The sequence below is a fragment of the Eschrichtius robustus genome, chromosome 1 (genome assembly GCF_028021215.1).
Source record: "Eschrichtius robustus isolate mEscRob2 chromosome 1, mEscRob2.pri, whole genome shotgun sequence".
In the NCBI taxonomy this organism is placed as follows: Eukaryota; Metazoa; Chordata; class Mammalia; order Artiodactyla; family Eschrichtiidae; genus Eschrichtius; species Eschrichtius robustus.
In genome coordinates this window covers 181236535-181257160 of record NC_090824.1, presented here as the reverse complement: position 1 = coordinate 181257160, position 20626 = coordinate 181236535, and the positions used below count along the sequence as shown (strand labels likewise).

The window sequence follows — 20626 nt, the reverse complement described above, 5'->3', positions numbered from 1 at the left end:
AACCAAACCAGCTGGCACCCTGACCTTGGACTTCTAGCCTCCAGAACTGTGAGAAATAAATGTCAGTTGGTTAAGCCACCCAGTCTGTGGTATTTTGTTAGAGCAGCAAGAGCTGACTAAGGCACCATTGCTTGGTTTTAAACTGCTTATCCCAATAATGCAGTACACACCTCCTCATAGGTGTACTGATGTATCATACCCTGATGCCAAGACTTCAGGGAGATAATTATATACACAATATAGAATACAAAGGGAATCTATAGACATCAGTGCAGATCAGAGCAGTGGTTCAAGATTCAGGATAGACGTAATGGAACAAATAAGCAGAAGGCCAGATGAGGGCTATTTTGTTTTGCTTAGCCCCATGGAAGATTTCTCTAGATAACACCCGCTTTGGTGCTTTGCTAGAAGGGGACTGGCTTATCATTCATTTCTCTAAGATTTTCACAGTCAAGTTGAGTGAGGATAAGAATTTTAGTCGAGGGTTTAGGGAGCCAGGTAAATAACACAGGGCCCACGGCCAGTATCTGCTCACCCAGGACCCTCCAATACGGTATGCAAAATTGTGTGAGTGTGAATTTATTAGGGAAGAGGGTCTATAGCTTTCATTAGATTCTCAAAAGGGTCTGTAACCCACCTCCCCCACAAAAAGGATGAAACTACTGCAGAAGATGGCCAACGTGACTTGGAACTGAAGGCATTCTCTAGGTGCAGTGTGTTAGTTTTGCAGCTCAGATGAACCTGGCTTTTACCTAATTCCATAAGTGGGAGCCCTACAGGCCAAATATATTATAATGGATAAATTCTCCCGTGATAATGACAAGAATCTACAGGAGCTGTCAGCTAAATCCTCACTCAACTGTAAATGCTGCCCAGTTGAATGTATGCTGTAGAAAGACCATTTGCCTCCCAAATAATGAGACAAAGCCAATACAGGGGGGACGTTTCCAGCATTCCCTGAGGATGCCACTGTCAGACCATTCTCCCATCACAATCCCTCATAGCCTTTCGTTGTGTGCAGTGGGCTCTGTCGGCGAGAAAACATTCCCCTCCTTGGGGATGCTAACGAGGAGAAATTCATTTCCTATCAATTTCAGAAACTCATTGGCCTAAACCTATCCTGAAAGTCTGTTCCATAGTGTTTGAAAATATCACTACAAAAAGAAATTGTAGCTTAAAAAGTAACTTTACAGTGGACTTAAGCAAATCAAAACATAAAAACCAAAATTGATCATCCTAAAATAACTGCAACAAGCCTATGACCATGGCATTTCCTGGGTCATGGAGATAAGGCACCTGAGAAGAAATGAGGAATTCAAAGGCTAAATTTTGGGTTTTTATCACATTTTTCTTATTGTGATTTCTGTTGGACATACCCTAATATTTTCATAGTGGTTTGTATCCCCAGCAAAGCCAAGGTGGCGCACGAAAAGATGCTCAACACATCACCAGCCGTAAGAGAAATGCAAATCGAACCCACAACAAGTTATCACTTCACACCTCTTAGGACGGCTATTACGAAAAAATGGAAAAAAAGTGTTCGCAAGGATGTAGAGAAACTAGACCCTTGTCTAGTCACTGTTGGAAATGTAAAATGGTGGTGTTGCTTTGGAAAACATTATGGCAGCTCCTCAAGTAGTTAAACATAGAATTACCATATGATCCAGCAATTCCACTTCTGAGTATACACCCCAAAGCATTGAAAGCAGGACTCGAACAGATATTTGCACACCTGTGTTCATAACAGCCTTATTCACAATAGCCAAAAGGTGGAAACAACCCAAGTGTCCATTGATGGATGAATGGATAAACAAAATGTAGTATATACACACAATGGAATATAATTCAGCCTCAAGAAAGAATGAAATTCTGACACATACTAACTACAACATAGATGAACCCTGAGGACATTATGCTAAGTGGAAAAAAAAAACGGACAAAAAAGGACAAATATCTTATGATTCCACTTCCATGAGATACCTAGAGAAGGCAAATTCATAGAGATAGAAAGCAGAATGGTGGTTGCCAGGGGCTGGGGAGAAACGAATGGGAGTTAGTATTTAGTGGGTTTCAGTTTGGGAAGATGAAAAAGTTCTGGAGATGGATGGTGGTGATGGTTGTGCCATACTATGAATGTGATTGATGCCATTGAATTATACTCTTAAAAATGGTTAAGGAACTTCCCTGGTGGTGCAGTGGTTAAGAATCCGCCTGCCAATGCAGGGGGCATGGGTTCGATCCCTGGTTCAGGAAGATCCCACATGCCGCGGAGCAACTAAGCCCATGCACCACAACTATCGGGCCTGCGCTCTAGAGCCCGCGAGCCACAACTACTGAAGCCTACACGCCTAGAGCCCGTGCTCTGCAACAAGAGAAGCCACCGCAATGAGAAGCCCGCGCAGCGCAACGAAGAGTAGTCCCTGCTCGCTGCAACTAGAGAAAGCCTGCACGCAGCAATGAAGACCCAACGCGGCCAAAAAAAAAAAAAAGGTTAAAATGGTGTACAAAATTAAATGTATATTTTGTCACAATTTTTTTTTTAAAAAAAGGAAAAAAGAAGCCGAGGTGGCAAGCCATACTTACAAGATATAGGCAATCACCCCAATGGACCAGCAGTCGACAGCTTTGCTGTAGGGTTTCTGGGCGAGGACCTCGGGAGCTGTGAAACAACAAAGGAGAGACACAAGCCTGACAATTTAAATGACTAAGACATAAGGCGGGTTTTAGGTGTTTTTTGCTTTTTGCTCTTTTTGTCTGCTACTTGGGCTGAACTTTCCGTGATTCTAGAAACTGAGTAGGCAGACACAATCTGATATATTTGTTGGCATTTGTAACTAGACAAAAGGGGAGCATTTGTGTGTGTGTACAACTGGAGGTTATCAATCAATCAATACATACTTGATAGGAGGTATTTTATGTCAGTGCTGGGCTAAGCACTATAGCTCAGACCAGACTGAGAGAGAGGAGAGAATACTCAGTCTGGGGCCTGGGGTGTGATTCACCTCAAATCAGTTCAAGGAAGCATTTCTGGCCCCTGTGTAGGGCCTTTCTAGGTGCTGTGGGGACAGGCAGGTGAAGCCCATTCCCCCTGCCTTCATGGGGCTTACAGTCAAGATCAGACCTAAAACCCTGTCTCCCATGTCCTGTTTCAGGCCTGCTCCTAGTTCCTTCTGTAAGGTCTTGGGCGGGTTATCCGTGAAACAGGAAAAATGCTATTGAATCTCACTTCCTTGGTTCTAACCCACTCTTCATCAAGCATCACCAGTCCAGGGCCTTGGCTTATTTTGTACTATTCCCATACTTCCTGTTCCTGGCTGTGGCTACTGCCCAGTGTTGGATACCCACCCAGTGTCTGGCACTCAGCAGGGTCTGCCATACATATTTGTGCAAAGAGTAAATAAACACAGGAAAGGAAGTAAACCTTCTTCACAAGTAAAACCTCCTTTTTATGCAAATACATCTGATTGAAGTATCTAGGATAAACTGTGCAGAAAGTTTAAGAAGGTAGAGAAAGTAAAAATAGCTCAAGCTTACAAGGCACTTGTCAGGCTAAGCTGTGTGTTCTATGCATTGGGGATGCACTAACTCACCACAACCTTTCTTGGTGGGGAAGAGCTTAGTTATTATTGTGCTTCTTCCCAAGTTACAGGTGAGGGTGCACGGGGACTCAGAGATCAAGCCACTTATCCACAGGATCCAGCTGCCAAGAGGCCTCTACACCAACTTAGTCTAACCCGAATTAAGTGCCTGTGTGATCTCGGTCTCATCCTCATCATTCATAAACATTCTCTACTGTAATCCTTTCAACAACTCTGACAATTAACCATTATCTGCACCTGATCCTATAGGAAAATGAGCCTCAGAGATGTTCCTTTTTTGACTCCACATAGGAGATATAGACCAGTTGGGATCTGAACACAATTCAATCTCACCCTTGTTCTAGCTCTTTCCACTGGAATCTACTGACTGAGTAGATTGGTGAAGAAAGGTGAGTCTTTCTTCAGTCTCTAAGCAAAGTCCTTTTGCAGAAAAATGAACAGGGAAACCCTCTCATCCTGTTGCAGATGAGCACCTTCCTGAGCAAGAAGAGGGAAGGACACAAACTCTTGCTGGATGTTTCTGGTTATGATGGTAAGAAATACAATCCACAGATAATCCCCAAATCTAATTTTAGGTTTCAGCCTCAATTCCTCCAAACTTCTGGTCAGACTTTTTTTAAAATTTAATAAGAGCAAAATAAATACGTTTGTACAGCTTTGCTGTGTTTACCCTCAACGCAGTAGCAGAAGCAGAGAGCGCTACAAAGCTGGGGAACTCACAAACTGGAGAAGTGGCCCTTAGATAATCGGGAGCTGGCTGAATCCATCCTTCCTCTTCCCCAGAACTGCTAAGAGCCTCTTTCTCAGATGCTTCTATTATGGCAACTGACAAAAGGGAGCCATTTCCCACAGCCAGTGTCTTGCTGAGTTAGGAGGTAGGTGCTCTCAGAGCTGATGCTTTGGTCTGAGCGTCCACGCGAGCACAGGTGGTGGGAGGGGACTGGTCTGCAAGGAGCATATTTCTGAGCCTCCAGGGCCATCCTCCTAGCCTGATGGAAAGTTCAAGAGAGGCAGAAAAGGCTCACAGAGCTACATCTGACCCAGCCCCTCCTCCCGGCACAGCTGACAGCAGGTATCAGGAGCGCCGCATCAAGCAGGTGGACAGAGGCCCTGGCTTACGTGTCACGGGGTCTGCAGGGCTCTTTAGGGAGCTGGCGAGACAGCCTGGCCCAAACGCTCCACGAAACCAGATGTCAACTGACGAGGGGATAAGACCCGGCCCCTAGAAAGCAGGGTTGACTCCTAGGAAGAGCTAACACTCCGTGTTCTCCCGACCACCTCTTTGGATGGGGCAGGAAGGATTCTTAAAAAACAAATCCTCCTCCTCATCCTCATCTGTTAGAAAACAACAAGTACTGGCCACCATCCACTGTTCAGCAAACAAAGGAATGAAGAACACGGTTCCCCTCCTGAAATCCACACACCTGGCGGTACCTGCACATCAGGCTCTTTGCCTGCAGTCTGGCAAATGCTCCAGTGTTCTGGAGAATCGGGCAGTGCACTGCAGAGACTTGAAAAGCAAGTGGCTGATTTTTATGCAAGTCGGAGCTTGGATGTTACTTGGGATGTTTAGATTCTTGAAACCACAGATGACACAAATTTTTTTAAATATGAGATTTTTGTTTAACTAGTAAACTTTATAACATCAAGTATATGCTTTTGTATAAAAAGACTTCTGATTTAGATCAACAGTATGGATGTTAGGGAAAAGTTCTAAATGATTAACAAATACCAGGGTATCTACATTGGTGGTGGAACTCTATGTACTTGTGCCAAACATGTCTTGTTCTCTTTGGTGTTGTGTCCTATCTGGGTCACAGAAACTGCAATGAAATATAAACATTTTTTAACCAATTGGCGGCAGGTGAACCATTTGTCCTCTGGTGAGGTCCTTAATTGCACTTGAACCCAATCCAGAGGGTGAAGCCAGAAGTGTAACGTCATGATAAAAAAGACAAAGCAAACTGATTTGGAAATAAAATTCTCACCAACTTAAAATATTTTAAAAATTGTCTGATGGCACACACGTGAATGGCTTAAATTCTATTTTCCTTTGTGATATGATTCCTGGAAACAAATGTTCTTTGGGACATTGTTTGAACAAGCTCACCTAGCTTTAAATAGCTAACTTGTCATCTCATAGTAATTCTTGAAAAAAATAAATTCTCAGACAATATTCAAAACCCTCCTGACAATTTGATATGGTGAACAAACCATGAAGCCCTGAGGTCAGGTGGGATATCTTCTCTCCCACTGTCCGTCCGCGTCCTGCAGTTGGCGCTATCGTTTTGCCAACCTGTTGTACTTAATCTGGTTTTTGGTCCACCTTCCATTCCCTTGATCCCTTTCTGCTGGAGTGCTGGGAGAATCCCCTTCTCCCTGATCTTTTCAGAGACCCGTTTTCACTTTGAGAACCAGCCAAACTCCCTCGTGTTATCAATCTTATACCACTGGCAAGAATTCAGCTGTAATTCTAAAAAGTCACAGCATCCAACTTACAAACTCTGGGACCAACAAATGAGCTCCCAGGCTGAGGAAGCCCAGAGCACGGTCCATCCAGAGCCTTGGAAAGTGATGAGGGTTCTCTGTGCCACCACCATCCCATCTCTCCCCCAGCACCGGCAGGAGATGCCGATTAAGAACTTCTTCACCATGGAGAAACAATTTTCTCTCCTAATTGCACCCAGCATAATTCATGTGTTGTGGGAGGTTGGCACTGACTCTGGCCAACCCCACACCTTCTAACAGAGGGAGGCTTTGAATTGAAGTAACTTAATTGGAGCTATTGACAGAGAAAGCAGTCATTAAGAGGCACCGTGGCTTGTCGGTGATGCCATCAACCCCCAGGCAGAGCAGGAAAGGGCTCAGTTTCCTGGCACAGCCATAGCGGAAGGGAAAGACTCCAGTGGGGTGGGCATACACGTTCCTCCAGTGCATTTCAAGATCTGGGCCCTGGGGACTGTCAGTGGCTATCAGTGGCAGTAGAGAGACCCACCCACCCGGAAGTGCTGAAGGGACAGATCCAAGATAGGTGGCTGGTCCAACCTCCCGACTGCCTCTTAGGCTTGGCTGAAGTCAGCCTTTTAGGCCAGAAGGGAGTGGCATGATATATTTAAAGTGATGAAAGGGAAAAACCTACAACCAAGAATACTCTCCCCAGCAAGGCTCTCATTCAGTTTCGACAGAGAAATCAAAAGCTTTACAGACAAGCAAAGGCTAAGAGAATTCAGCACCACCAAACCAGCTTTACAACAAATGCTAAAGGAATTTCTCTAGGCGGGAAACACAAGAGGAGAAAAAGACCTACAAAAACAAACCAGAAACAATTAAGAAAATGGCAGTAGAAACATACATATCAACAATTACCTTAAATATAAATGGATTAAATGCTCCAGCTAAAAGACACAGATTGGCTGAATGGATACAAAAACAAGACCCATATATATGCTGTCTACAAGAGCCCCACTTCAAACCTAGGGACACATACAGATTGAAAGTGAGGGACGGAAAAAGATACTCCATGCAAATGGAAATCAAAAGAAAGCTGGGGTAGCAATACTCATATCAAACAAAATAGACTTTAAAATAAACACTGTTACAAGAGACAAGGAAGGACACTACATAATGATCAAGGGATCAATCCAAGAAGACATAACAATTGTAAATATGTATGCATTCAACATAGGAGCACCTCAAGGCAAATGCTAAGAGCCATAATAGAGGTGGAGAGAACAGAGGTGGGGTGGAGGCAGTTCCACCTGGGTGACATGTGTTGGGCCACGACAGTTGGGTTCCCAGGTCCATTCATCAAAAACCTGTAACACACTAGCCTCTGGTAGGCTCCTACCATACCTTATCCATCCCTTTAGTGCTGTGTGAATCACACTGTCAAGGTCCAGACTTCATGCTGCTGGAGAACATCTCTAGACTGTATTTTCAGGGCTTAGTACATTCTGGTTATTCACCAAATGGTGATGCAGCTGAACCCAACCTACTCAACACACGCACCATTATTTCTGTAAGAAAATGTTTTCCAAACGCCAGACAACTGATTTACAAATAAACTTAGCTGCCTCAAATATTTTTGGTGAGTACCTACAGGAACAAAAAAATGAGAGGGTCACAAATAAATTTTGGATTGCAAGCAACTGTCATTTGGGAAGTCCCTGTATTAGGTACAAGTAAGATAAATTGCTGAATACATGCCCTATTTCTGACATGAATTTGGGGGCTAAAAGAACCAGAATTAGCCCTAATTCTCTGCATGTGGGTGTCTGTCATTCATGTTGCTCTCCGTTTAAAAGTTTTTCTCAAAGGGATTTCAGAATTATTAGTTCTAGGGCTAAATGGCAGAAAAGATAGTCTGTTAAATGATCTCTCAGCACCTCCTTCCTGGTCAGATCTTGGGGACTATCAATTCAGGTTTTTTGAGGCTACTGCCGATAGAAACAGTATCCCATCAGCTTAATTTACACCAGTCAGTAGAAGTGATCTCCATATAAACCCCACAGCCCCAGCAGAGCATCCCACGAGCTACTGGAGCGATCTGTGGACAGATGTTCCCTCCTCTGAGCCCCAGGCTTAACCCACGCTCTTTAGTGAAACAGTACGTTCAAAATTTAAAATAATTGAATTTACTGCTGTGAGACTCACTACCAACCCACTGTGGAAAATTCCACTTGGTGGGAAACGTCTTCTATAAACCGAGCTGTTTTATATTGATTCAGAGCAAGGTTTCCTGGTAAAGGGAAGGACTCCAGAGATTTCAGAAAGAAAAAAAACAGAAAGAATTTCAGAAACATTTCATGTTGTTGTTAAAACAACTAAGTTGCCCATTTTCCTTACTGCAAGAGAGAGAGGAAAAAAAGGCTTAACCAAGTGGAATTGGAAACGAGGACAGTGGCTTCTGGAGGTGGGGGCCGTAGTCACCAGTCCTCAGGCTCTCATAAAATAGAAAAGGAATTTTCCCATTTCCTGCGTCCAAGGATGTGCTGAGAACCGTCTCTGCAGAGAGCGGGGAGAATGAGATCTCATTGTGTTACCACGCTCATGTTCAAGGCGATCTGTTCCCCTCCACGGATGTTTGAGGACCACTCCTCTTCGTACTTCAAATATGACCCCTTCCAGTGGGAGAAGGGTGGGGACACAAGCAGGAGGGGCAGCCCAGGGTGGCAGGAGCAGCCCTCGATGCTGGAAAAGGAGAGCTTGTGGTCCAGAACCATGGTGGTGGTGTTTTCTCCTTATTCAATCATTTAATGGGCTGCGTCCCATTTCAGGCACTGGCTTTGTGGGTGACGAAAGCACACCTGGCCCCTGCCCTCATGGCACACCTGTTCTCCGGGGCGTTGAGGGTAGACACAAGCCACAGACGTAGTGCCAGCCTCAGCCGCCTTCCTAAGGATGATTATCAGAGTCAGACAAGATCATGGCAAGATGGGAGAGGCGGTGTTGATTTTTAAGTTTAACTCAGTCGAAATCCAACCCTGAAAATACTGCACTTACTCTAAATAAAACTCAAAAATATCCAAGGAAAGAAAATATTACCTCCAATAGTCAAATGATGGGGAAGGTGCAAACAGAATGAGAAAGATACAGCCGGGGAAAGCAATCGTTGTGGCTAGTGGTGCTGTTAATAAGTATATGCACGTTGTTCATGTTGTTTTCTAAGAATAAAGTAATAGGCGTAAAGATGAAAGAGTAGGAGAGGTCTGAAGGATGTGAAATGGTTGCCGGGATTTAGGTTCTTGTTACTTAAAATGACTTTAGTTGTCTGGATTTAAGAAGTTTTAAATAGTCGGGCACATTGGCTTTTCAGTGAAAGAAACCCAGGCTCCACCACTTACTACATGTGTGGACTTGGGTAAGTCCCTTAATCTTTCTTGGCCTCCATGTTGTTCACCTGTAAGATGGAAACGTTAATAGAGCCCAACTCTGAGGATTGTTATGAGGCTTAAAGGAAATAAGCAGCACATATGTATGGATATAATTAGTAGTTGTTATGTAAGGAGGAAAAGTTGGAAAGATCACAGGAGCAAAAAGAATGTAGGTTTTATTACTTTCTAGAATTAAGGCTGAACGGATTCTTGATATCATTTGGTACTTTCCTTCGATTCTAATGTAACATAAAATGATTCATAAATGAATATTTCCACCCTTTTGATGAAAACCCTCAGAAGTCAGGACAGAGCTGGGCCCACACGCGATGGAAGGGCAGGTCAGGAGAACTTGAATCTTAGAGATGGAAGGAGCCAGTTGGTCCCTTTGTTCATCTAGTTCTTGATCCCTGTGGTCACTTCATCACCAACACATTTACAACATCATCCCCCCTTGGTCCAGGCACCAGCCTAGACACGGCAACAGGAGCAACCTAAATCATCATGGTTGACAGACAGCGCTGTGGGCATCAGGACCATTTGTCCCGATATGAGAGATCCATGTGCTGGCCGAGGACCTCTGGCTGTGCATGGCCCCTTCGTGGCTCTGCATTTATTGAGGGGAGAGAGAGGCTGTGCTCCTTCCACATTTCCTCTCCCTGCCCTGCCCCCCTCCTTCCCCCAGCCCCACCCTCTCCTACCTCCAGGTCAGGTGTCATCAAGATTCCCATCCCCACTGTCCTGAGCTCTCCCCCATCCTTTAAGTAGCTACAAGGGTGCAATGCCCAGTTCTAACCAGTTCTTGTTTTCATTGGCCCCAATTATAATTCTTTTTTAAAGGGGGGGGTTTAAAAATTATTCTGGAAGACTGGTTATAAAAACGGGTATATCCTAATTTTCTCCCTAATTCTTTTTCTTTTTAAATTAAGTATAGTTGATTTACAGTGTTGTGTTAGTTTCTGGTGCAGAGCAAAATGATTCAGTAATATGAAAAAGAATATATAGATATATTCTTTTTCATATTCTTCTCCATTATGGTTTATTATAGGATATTGAATATAGTTTCCTGGGCTATACAGTAGGACCTTGTTGTATATCTATTTTATATATAATAGTTTGTATCTGCTAATCCCAAACTCCTAATTTATCCCTCCCCACCCCTTTTCCCCTTTGGTAACCATAAGTTTGTTTTCTATGTCTGAGTCTGTTTCTGTTTTATAAATAAGTTCATTTGTGTCATATTTTAGATTCCACATGTAAGTGACATAATATGGTATTTATCTTTGTCTGGCTTACTTCACTTAGTATGATAATCTCTAGGTTCATCCATGTTGCTGCAAATGGCATTATTTCATTCTTTTTCATGGCTGAGGAATATTCCATTGTGCGCGTGTGTGTGTGTGTGTGTGTGTACGTCACATCTTCTTTATCCATTCATCTGTCGACGGACATTTAGGGTTGCTTCCATGTCTTGGCTACTGTAAATAGTGCAGCTATGAACACTGGGGTGCATTCCCTAATTCTCTGGAGTGTGTAAAACTGCTGCCATCTGTGCCACCTGCTGAAACAGAGCTGACAAGACACTCAGATCAGCAGCACCTCTACCTGTCTTTGAACGAGCGTCTGTCTTTGAAAATGAACTTGAAACTTCTAACCTACTATGTAGCCTATGATGTCAGCACACAGACACGCAGGCAGATGGGCAACCTGCCAGCCTACAGCTTGGTCTAAGGTTCATCTGTTGACTGTGCTGGCTGGCCTCGCCTCCCTGAGGAGGCCACGGAGAAAGGCATTTGACTTGAACTTGATGTATGCCATGGTGGGGAGGAAAAGGCTCTGAGACACGAAAGCCAGTCATGGTCAGAGGTAGTGGAGTCTTCTTTGAATATCATGGCTTTTCCCAAGTCGCTCATGAAAGGAGGTCAGGAGGCCTAGGGGTCAGGGGGCCTGGATTCAAGTTCCACTCTGCTGGGCAGGCCAGCAATGTGATAGCATCTTTACAGGAAGGAGCCTAAGAGAGGAGTAGGTGGTCTAATGGGAGAGCACCGGACTTCCATGCGGGCTTTAAAATCAGACTGTGCACCTGTAGACTGGTGCTAGCATCTGTCACCTCTGACCCAGCACTGAATCAGAGGACAGAATTAGAGGCTGGGCACTGCACCAGTGTACCTCGAATTCATCATCTTTCTGTGCCTTAGTTTCCTGTCTTGAAGGGCACCTGCCAGTCTGTCCCAGTGTTAGGCCTTCATGGAAAAGAATCTGTGCTCACCTGTAGAGCTGCAGGTGTCCCCTCATTCTAAGGCATACAGTTGTCTCTCAGCATCTTGTGGGGATGGGGGTCCAGGACCCCCTGTGGACACCAAAATCGGTGGATGCTGGAGTCTCATACATAAAAAAATGGCATAGTATTTGCATATTACCTACGACATCCTCCTGCGCACTTTACCTCTAGATGACCCGTAACACTTAACACAATGTTAACGCTGGGTAAGTCGTTGCCGGTAAGCAGCAAATTCAAATTTTGTTTCTTGGAGTTTTCTGGCAATTTTTCAAAAATATTTTTGAACTGCAGTTGGTTGAATCCGAGGATGTGGAACCCGTGGATCCAGACAGCCAACTGTACCGTTAGGGATTTGTGTCTAAGGACGCTTGATCCAAGTTTTCCTGTCCCTGAGGGATTTCCACAGGTAGTGAGATGGGACATATCTCCTCTGCTGGAGGATAAGTGGATAGTCTTAAACCAAACTGTAATATAGTTCCAAAGAGTTAGTGACACTGCGTGTCATCATGGTGGTGAAAAGGATGCCGCTGAAACAGTGGGAGACGCATACTACTACGTATAATAGATAACCAACCAGGACCTACTGCACAGCACAGGGAACTCTACTCAATATCTTGTAATAATCTATAAGGGAACAGAGTCGGAAAAAGAATAGATATATACATATATGTCTATATAGATACAGATACGTATAACTGAATCATTTTGCTGTACGCCTGAAAGTAACACAACATTGTAAAAAAAAAAAAACAGTGGGAGAGAAAGAGGACCTTTCTACCCAGCAATGGTCTGTTCGGAGACGGTAAATAAGATTCTAAAGATCAAGGAAAGTAAGATTCAGCTCAGAGGAGCATCCAGTCTCAGTAAGAGCTGCATTACAACGAGGAGGTGGTACTGAACGGGTTTACTCAGATCTGCTTCCTGCCAGCAGAATTTTCAGCAGGAGGGGTATTGAAAAAAAAAAAATGCGATGAGGGGCTTCACCGTGAGCATCTTAATAAGCAGGTGTTGCTCCACCTAGGTTTAGAGGATTGCAATCTGGATTGTTGGCAAATAAAAACCACAGCTGAGATACAGAATCATTCCTCGCCGGTGGTTTGTCTTCAGCCCGAAGTTGCGGGAGAGGAGCAGAAGCTTCTTGCGACAGCTCTGTTCTCTTTCCGGGGGTTGTAGGTTCCTCAGCTCTTTCTCACCCTCCCCTAGAGCTGTAATTTACTAAAAATGCATCGCAGATGAGCCGCTCACTTGGATTTTCCTAGTAGCTTCTTGAATTTTACCACAGGCATGAAGAGTCCCCATTAAAGCACCATCCCGGTTTCTCATTACCAGTCTGATCGGGGCTGGGTTACTATTCAAATGCTGCCGAAGCCAAAATGTGGCTGATGGGTGGTGGGGAGAGACTAAGGAACGGGAAGGGAGTGGAAAACGGGAGGGCAGCTGGTATCTGGTGTTTTCAAATGTGGGAGAGACCTGGAACTCAGTGCTACAGAGGAAGAAAAATGTTCTGAGTAAGGCATTTTAGAGCAATGTGGCAACGGATAACCCCGTAATGTGTTCCTTGCAGGTTGTCCCAGGATTCCACCGCCGCCCTAATGGGTTTGTGAACCGCAACCGGATGGTTACTTTGCACTGGAGCCCTCCTCACTTCGGAAATCTGAAGAGCTACACTTCAACGTGAAGAAGGCTGTTACAGTCATTCCAGTGTTTTGGTTTATAATCATTAAAAGAAAAAAATAAAGAGTAAGTTACAAAATGCTGCAGTGCTTCTTTCCTCTCCACCACCGCAAAATGGTTTAGAAACCATGAAACTCCATCCCAGGATTCAAGTACAAGAACTCCATCAGGAGTTCCAGAAGGATGGAGAGTGCTTTACAAATAGTTTTAAGAGGGATTTAGTGGGGTGGGGGCTCTTCCAGGGCAGGGCTGGGTTTACTTGGCACATGTTCTGATCATGAGCTTCTGCCCTCGCCCATGTTCACTATGTCAAGGCTAATACCAGGCCCTACAAGTCTCCCCACATGGGGAGGCCCTGTTCTCTCTGACAAATGGGGCCTGGCTGCAAGCGCCCAGTGTGATGAAACGGTCGCTGCTGGTTGTCACTGAGTAGCTGCTCAGAGAGAAGGAACGAGAACGTTCTGATGTGGGTCCTCCGCCTACTCATCTGTGCCCTGTGTGACAATTTATCAGTTACATAAAATCCTGTTTCAACACTAACAGTCTGAGAGGGTGAGAACAATGATGTAATGCTCAGAGCCGTGTACTAAAATACGGGATTTAAGTGAACAACAAATAAAAACCGAGCTCTTTGGGAGAAAATGACCACACAGAAGAGTGAAGATTAAAGCAGCAGGAACAGAGGATCTAAGAGGAAAGATAAAAGGAACTGCGTGACTTAGCCTGCTCAGGAGGACAGAGATGGATGATGTCAACTTAATTGAATTTTTTCTTGTCTGTTCTGAGTGAAGATGGGAAAAAATGACAGTCAATATCCTTGACACACGAATATTTATAAACCTAAAGGATACTAAGTCACACATCTGTAGAAATACAGAATAGCAGAACCAGAAAAACATCATGGAGGTCAATGCGTAAGCAGCTTTGGGCAGGAAAAAACTCTCTGCAGGAAAGTGCTCTTTGCAGAAGGCGGCCCTTTGTCTTGTCACTAACCTGAAACCAGGCGCCCCGTGCTCTACTCATCTCCGGCCCGAGCACACCTTTCATAGCTTTTGATCACACAATACTTTGCCTCACTTATTGGTTCTTTCATAGACCAAAGAAGTAGGAATGAAAAGTAAGTAACTGACAGGTGACCAGATCTCTTCCCTAGCTCCCCTTCAGTAATCGTGCAAACTGTGTGAACAAGGTGGAGTCTAAAGAAAGATCAAGAGGAGTCGACGAGCCTGCATCCTGCCTGCACACGGTGGGGATGGCGACAACTTTGACCCCCTACCTCAAAGATTCACCGAGATTACTTCCCTGTTTCCCTTTAAAAGCTTTCATGGTGGAGCAGAATCTTGGGAGGTAGTTTTTGGGGGGCGCTGAGTCTACCATCTCCCCAGATTGCTGGCATTCTGATTAAAGGCAACTTTCCTTTCTGTCAACATTTGTGAGGATTGATTTTGTAAGTGGTAAGCAGCAGGACCCGACTTGATGATTAATCAGTTCAGCACGTTTATTTTACATACGAGAAACTGAGAACCCAAGAGTTTAAGGGAAGGGCTCAGGCCTTCCTTGCATCTAAGCAATGGCAGAGATGGAATCTCACAGTCAAGACCCACTGTTGTGACTGCCACCAACTACAGGCTGGGTGGCTCTGAGAACAGTCCCTCATCCCAGCACGGAAGCCTGGTTCCTGGAACCCCTGGTTTCCAAGGTCTCATCTCACCTCAAGCCCCTTATCAAGCTTTAAAAATGCAATGATCCCATGAATTAAAAGTGTTCCTTTAATGGTGAAAAAATATGCTGAGAATGTTGAACCAACTGTTCTCCATTTCCACTTAGAAGAGAACACAACAAAACTTGTTTAAACTATTTTAGACAAGCTAAGCCAGGGCTAGACCAAAGACTTTGGCAATGTCTATGCGGGCAACTAAGCTGCGAGAAGAAACTGGAATGACTCCTTCTTCACAGTTTAAGTAATATAACAATGAGCCACCTTCTAAAGAACCAAGATGTAGCTCTGCTTATAAATACAATGATGGATCAGACAGAAATGCACCTTCCTATTTTTGAGGAACATCCAATAATGAAAGAGTGGTTTCCACTATGCACTCCAAATGGAATACTGCAAAGTGATGGACCATCACTCAAAAAGGCTCGATGAAAAAAGAAAGTCTCATGTAGCTCAAAGGCAAACATCACAAAGCAGTTAGGAGTCTTGCCACCCAGCACCACCCCAGCCTTCTTGCCCTTTTTAAAAGTGAAGTTTGCAATCCCTGAATAAGAAAGACTATTCTTTGGAAGAATAAGTAAGAGCACAGGCTTGCCCTCCTCTGCTGAGGCACTTTGTCACTTAATCTAGAGACAAAGGTTCAAAGTTCTTTTAAAAGAGTTTAATTTTCCCATAGAATTTTTCCCATAGAATCTGAGAAATCACATCAGTGCACAAATAGCAACATTGAGAAATAAAACAACAGGCTTTCTTCTACAGAATAGAAGTACATTTGTCATCTTGTAGTGTCTTATCAATTACATGACTGAAATGGGTGCTTTCTGTGACTTATTGTTCCTATTTAGTGATTCAAGAGAGCCCGTTTGGATATTTTAATTAATGCAGTGGAGCAAGTTGCAAAAATAATTTTACAAACTTTCTCAGCTCTGACTTTCATCTCTTATTGGCGATGCCAAGGGGAATGTTATATCTGACTCAATTAAATGGATTCTAAATCCAGGTCAATACCACATTAATGGTCACCATGTTACCCTGAGGAGCTGATTGCCACCAGACGGCCTTATCATTTCTCCTAAATTCTCTCCAAGAACTTATTTATGCATGCCCTCCCTCCCCAAGTGAGTCTGCACATTTCCCCCAGGCCCTACATACCAGAAGCCATTCATGATCTTGGACCTTTGTTCTCCTGCTGGCCTGCATCCGTACGTAAGCCCTTCATCTTGGCCCGAGTTCCACCCTTCCTTCAAATCTTGTCTCCTCTGTGAGTTTTCCCGTGCTGGTTCTAGCCCTTCCTGATCCATCTCTCGCCTGTATTTGTGAGGCTGCTTCTGAAATATGTCAGTTACTTCATACTGCAGACATGATACCTTATATGGATCCGTACCACCCACTGGCCATACTGTATTGGAGGAGCCCCAGGTGTTGACAGAGCCCTAGGCGCTGCCTGCAGTAGGAACGCAGTACACCTGGATGGAGAGATGTCCGCCATCTCCTGTCATCAGTGACCTGACGCTCAGCATGGGCCCTGGTTCCTTATACGGGGTTCAGATTTCTTTGCTTTCTCCCAAGGTACCTTGTGCCTTGGGATACTTAGGATAAACAGCCCTTTTCCCATTATTTCTTCATTATTAGAGAACTCATTCAAATTGAAGTAGTAACTTGATGTTGGTGAAACTAACTATTCAGCTGAAGAGTTATTTAGGTAATAACCGACACAACAACAAAACAACTGCACTCACCAATGGAAACCAACACTACCTGGAAGGAATCTGAACTAAAGCTGACAGCCATCCTCTGCTCCCAGCTTGGGCTCTTGGGACCTGTGGCCCCCAGGATGGGCAGCAGGAGAACAGTACTCCCTCCCTTCTCTCCCGTAGATGCCTAATGGCTCTGCCCTGTTCAAATGAAAAACTGCCCGGCAAAAAGGAGGCCGTGGCTTCTGTGTCCAAGGTCCCAAATAGTGTTCCCATCAGACTGCTGGGGGGGTGGGAGGCAGGTGGACGGGGCTGTGTCCGGCCCCAGGCTCACAGCACACTGGGGTCCTCTGATGAAGACCTGTTTCATCTTCTCTGCAGCATTACTCTGACTACCAGGCTCCCACAGAAACAATTAACTGTTCAATTAATCTATAATTTAAGGTCCCCCAAACCAGTGGTCCCCACTCAGTCTTTATCTTACCTGACTTAGTAGCCACAACTGACACAAGACACTTCATCCTCCTTGAAGTACTGTCCAGACGCCACTCCCCTGGTTCTCTTCCGACTTCACTCACTGTCCCCTCTCTGTCCCTCTGAGTCCCCGGGACTCAGCCCTGGGACCTTTCCTCCATCTACACCCGCCCCCCACTTGATGATTCCATCCAGGTCCATGGCTTTACAATGCATCAGAGGGGACTTCCCTGGAGGTCCAGTGGTTAGGACTCTGCGCTTCCACTGCAGGGGGCACGGGTCCGATAACCCTGGTCGGGGAACTAAGATCCCACATGCCGCGTGGTGAGGCCAAACAAAACAAAAACAAAAACAAACCCCCAAACAACAAAAAAAACCAAATAAAATGCACCAGAGGCTATCAGTTCCCAAATACCGTCCATCCCCACTGCTCATGGATCCATATTTGCGATTTGCCTACTCGCTAAAATTCATTTGCAGCCCCCTAATCAATACTTGGGATGCTTTTGCGGTCGTCTGTAGACCTGCCCAGAGCGGGCAGGGAGTCACCCGAGCGCTCGCGCCCAGCTGAGGGCGAACACCGCAACGCCCTGCCCTCTTGTTTTGTCTCTCACAGTGACAAGACCTATAGTTTTCATGGTCCAGTCAGTGCCACGTTTTCCCACACTTTTGTGCATCCTGTTGATTTCAATTTCACTATTAAAAACGGCCCCCAGGCGTCAGTGCCGAGGTGCTGTCCAGCGCTCCCAAGCACGAGACGGCTGCGCCTTACGGAGAAAACGCGTGTTCCGTGAGCTTCATTTAGGCGCGAGTTACAGTGTTGTCGGCTCGAGCTCAACGGTAATGAATCAGCAACAATATTAAATAAAGTGTCACTGGACAGAGATACACATATAACAAGGTCAAGTATCGACCAGCTGGTGACAGTGCTGGGACTAGAGACCCGCAGGAAGCCAGCCCTGTATTTCCCCTGGGAGCGGGGCTCCGGGTCTGCCCGTTCAGTGCTCACGGTGACTTTATAGGACAGAACTGCTGTGCAAAACGAGAGTCTCCCCTCAAGGCCAGACTCCTATTCCAGCTGCCTTCCTGACCTCACAAACATTATCAAATCCAAACCTGAAGCCCTGGTGATATTTCTGCAAAGTTCTCCCTCCACATCTTAATTAAAGGTAACTGCACCCTTCCAAAGACTCAGGCCAAAACCCTTGGAATTACCCTTGACGTCTCTCTCTTTCAAACCCTACTTCTGGGTTTTCAGAAAATCTTGGTGACGTCACCTGCACATCATATTCGGAATCCGACAGCGTCTCATCACTTCCACTCTGCCAACCTGACCCAACCCCGACCATTTCTCGCCTGGATGACTCCAGAGCCTTCTAACTGGTCTCCTTCCTTCCACCCTGGCCCTGTCCCCCCTGCCATCTCTCCTTATCCCAGCCTGTCCCCCACAGGGATCTTGGTGAAAGTTCGATCACGTCACCCGTTACCTCAGATCCCTCCAACGGCTTCCAGCCACCCGTGGTCGTGACAGTGACTTCTAAGTCCTGGTCTGCACATGCCCTGCCCACGACTTCTCTGACTTCCTCCTTTCTCACCCTGCTCCTGTCGCTCCTCCCACACTCCTGCCTCAGGGCCTTTGAACCATCCTTGGAATGCTCTTCCTCCCAATAACGGCATGGCTGGCTCCTTCACTGCAATCATATCTTTACCCCACTGTCATCTTCTTAGTGAGGGCTGCCTTGATCAGTGTAGTTAAAATTACAACCCCCTACACACACATACACAGACACACACACACACACTTCCTATTGTCTTTCCTGCTTTATTTTTCTGCATAGCACTCATGTCCATCTAAGATACTAATTAATATATTTAGCTGTTTGCTTATAGCCCGTTTCCCTCTCACTCAGATGTAAGTACCACGAGGTTGAGGATTTTTATCTGTTGCTTTTTCTTTCTACTGATGCATCCCCAGTGCCTAGCACAGAAGGTAGGCACTAAATAAATAATTCTTGAATGAGGCATAATGTAGCACTTACCATGCATTATTCAATTTACCTGTTAGCCCTCTGTCTCTCACAAGACTGTGAACATTTTGAGGTCAGAGACTCTATCTAATTCGTATTTGTATTCCTAACACCAAACTACCTGTGCATGACACATAACAGGAATTCAATAAACACATGCTGAATGAAGAGAAGCGGAGCGGAGAAATAAAAAATTGCTCATGTTTATGAAGCTTAGGTTTTTATTGAATTCAACAAGCATCTGTGCAAAGATGAGCAAGCCAGAGCCCCTGCTCTAGTGGAGAGGGGGAGAGACACAGATAAATATGGAAGCTGATGCAATGTTGTAAGAGCCATGATGAGAAAAGGAAAAGAACCAGGATGACAAAGGAGAGGATGGATGTTGGGAAAGCGGCCAAAAGAGGGTCACGTAGGGCTTCCCTGGTGGTGCAGTGGTTAAGAATCCGCCTGCCAATGCAGGGGACATGGGTTCGAGCCCTGGGCCAGCAAGATCCCACATGCCGTGGAGCAACTAAGCCCGTGCGCCACAACTACCGAGCCTGCGCTCTAGAGCTCATGAGCCACAACTATTGAGCCTGCGTGCCACAACTACTGAAGCCCACATGCCTAGAGCCCACGCTCTGTGACAAGAGAAGCCATGACAATGAGAAGCCTGCGCCCCACAATGAAGAGTAGCCCCCGCTCGCCGCAACTAGAGAAAGCCTGTGCACAGCAACGAAGACCCAACACAGCCAAAAGTAAAAACAAATAAATAAAAAAAAAAAAAAAAAAAAAGAGGGTCATGTAAGTTGGGCTTTGATGGCCGAATAGAAGCTTGCCATGCAGACTGTTGGGGAGAAACAGCCTAAGCTCAGCTGCTCACTGCCCAAGGCATGTCTACATAGACACAAGCTCCCCAGTGTTGCCCCTTTCTTACTCTAAAAGGTCCCCCAAGAATCTTGGTGCTCAATAAATGTGAACAAACAGAATTGCTATACTCCCACAGTCCTCCTTTTCCCCCTCTTCACTCCAAGAAAACTCTGTATCTGACAACAGAATTACCCGATGGCTCCACTGCCACCATTTAGGATAAAAGAGCAAAGGCTACATCCAAACATCAATCCCAGTCCCCAGACTCATCAGCGACTGACATCTAAACACAACCAGACCACTAGGAAGGCAGCCACTTAGAAACCCAGAGAAACTGCCATTCCACAAGCTCTGTCAAAGTGTAAAAAAGCGAAAATCAATTTAGAAAGTGCTAGAGCTTTCCAACATCAGAGCCAAATATGAGAATGGTATGATGCA

The 20626-nt window shown here is 45.2% G+C and overlaps 1 protein-coding gene across 4 annotated transcripts in view; it reads right to left on the bottom strand.

Moving 5' to 3' along the window:
* The window catches only part of CAMK1D (calcium/calmodulin dependent protein kinase ID), a 409414-nt gene that overhangs the window by 32434 nt on the left and 356354 nt on the right, over window positions 1-20626 (bottom strand). For all 4 annotated transcript variants that reach the window (XM_068560283.1, XM_068560301.1, XM_068560309.1 and 1 more), the window contains one exon: window positions 2584-2659. In XM_068560283.1, the coding sequence (XP_068416384.1) occupies window positions 2584-2659 (76 nt within the window). The remainder of the gene's footprint in view (window positions 1-2583; window positions 2660-20626) is intronic.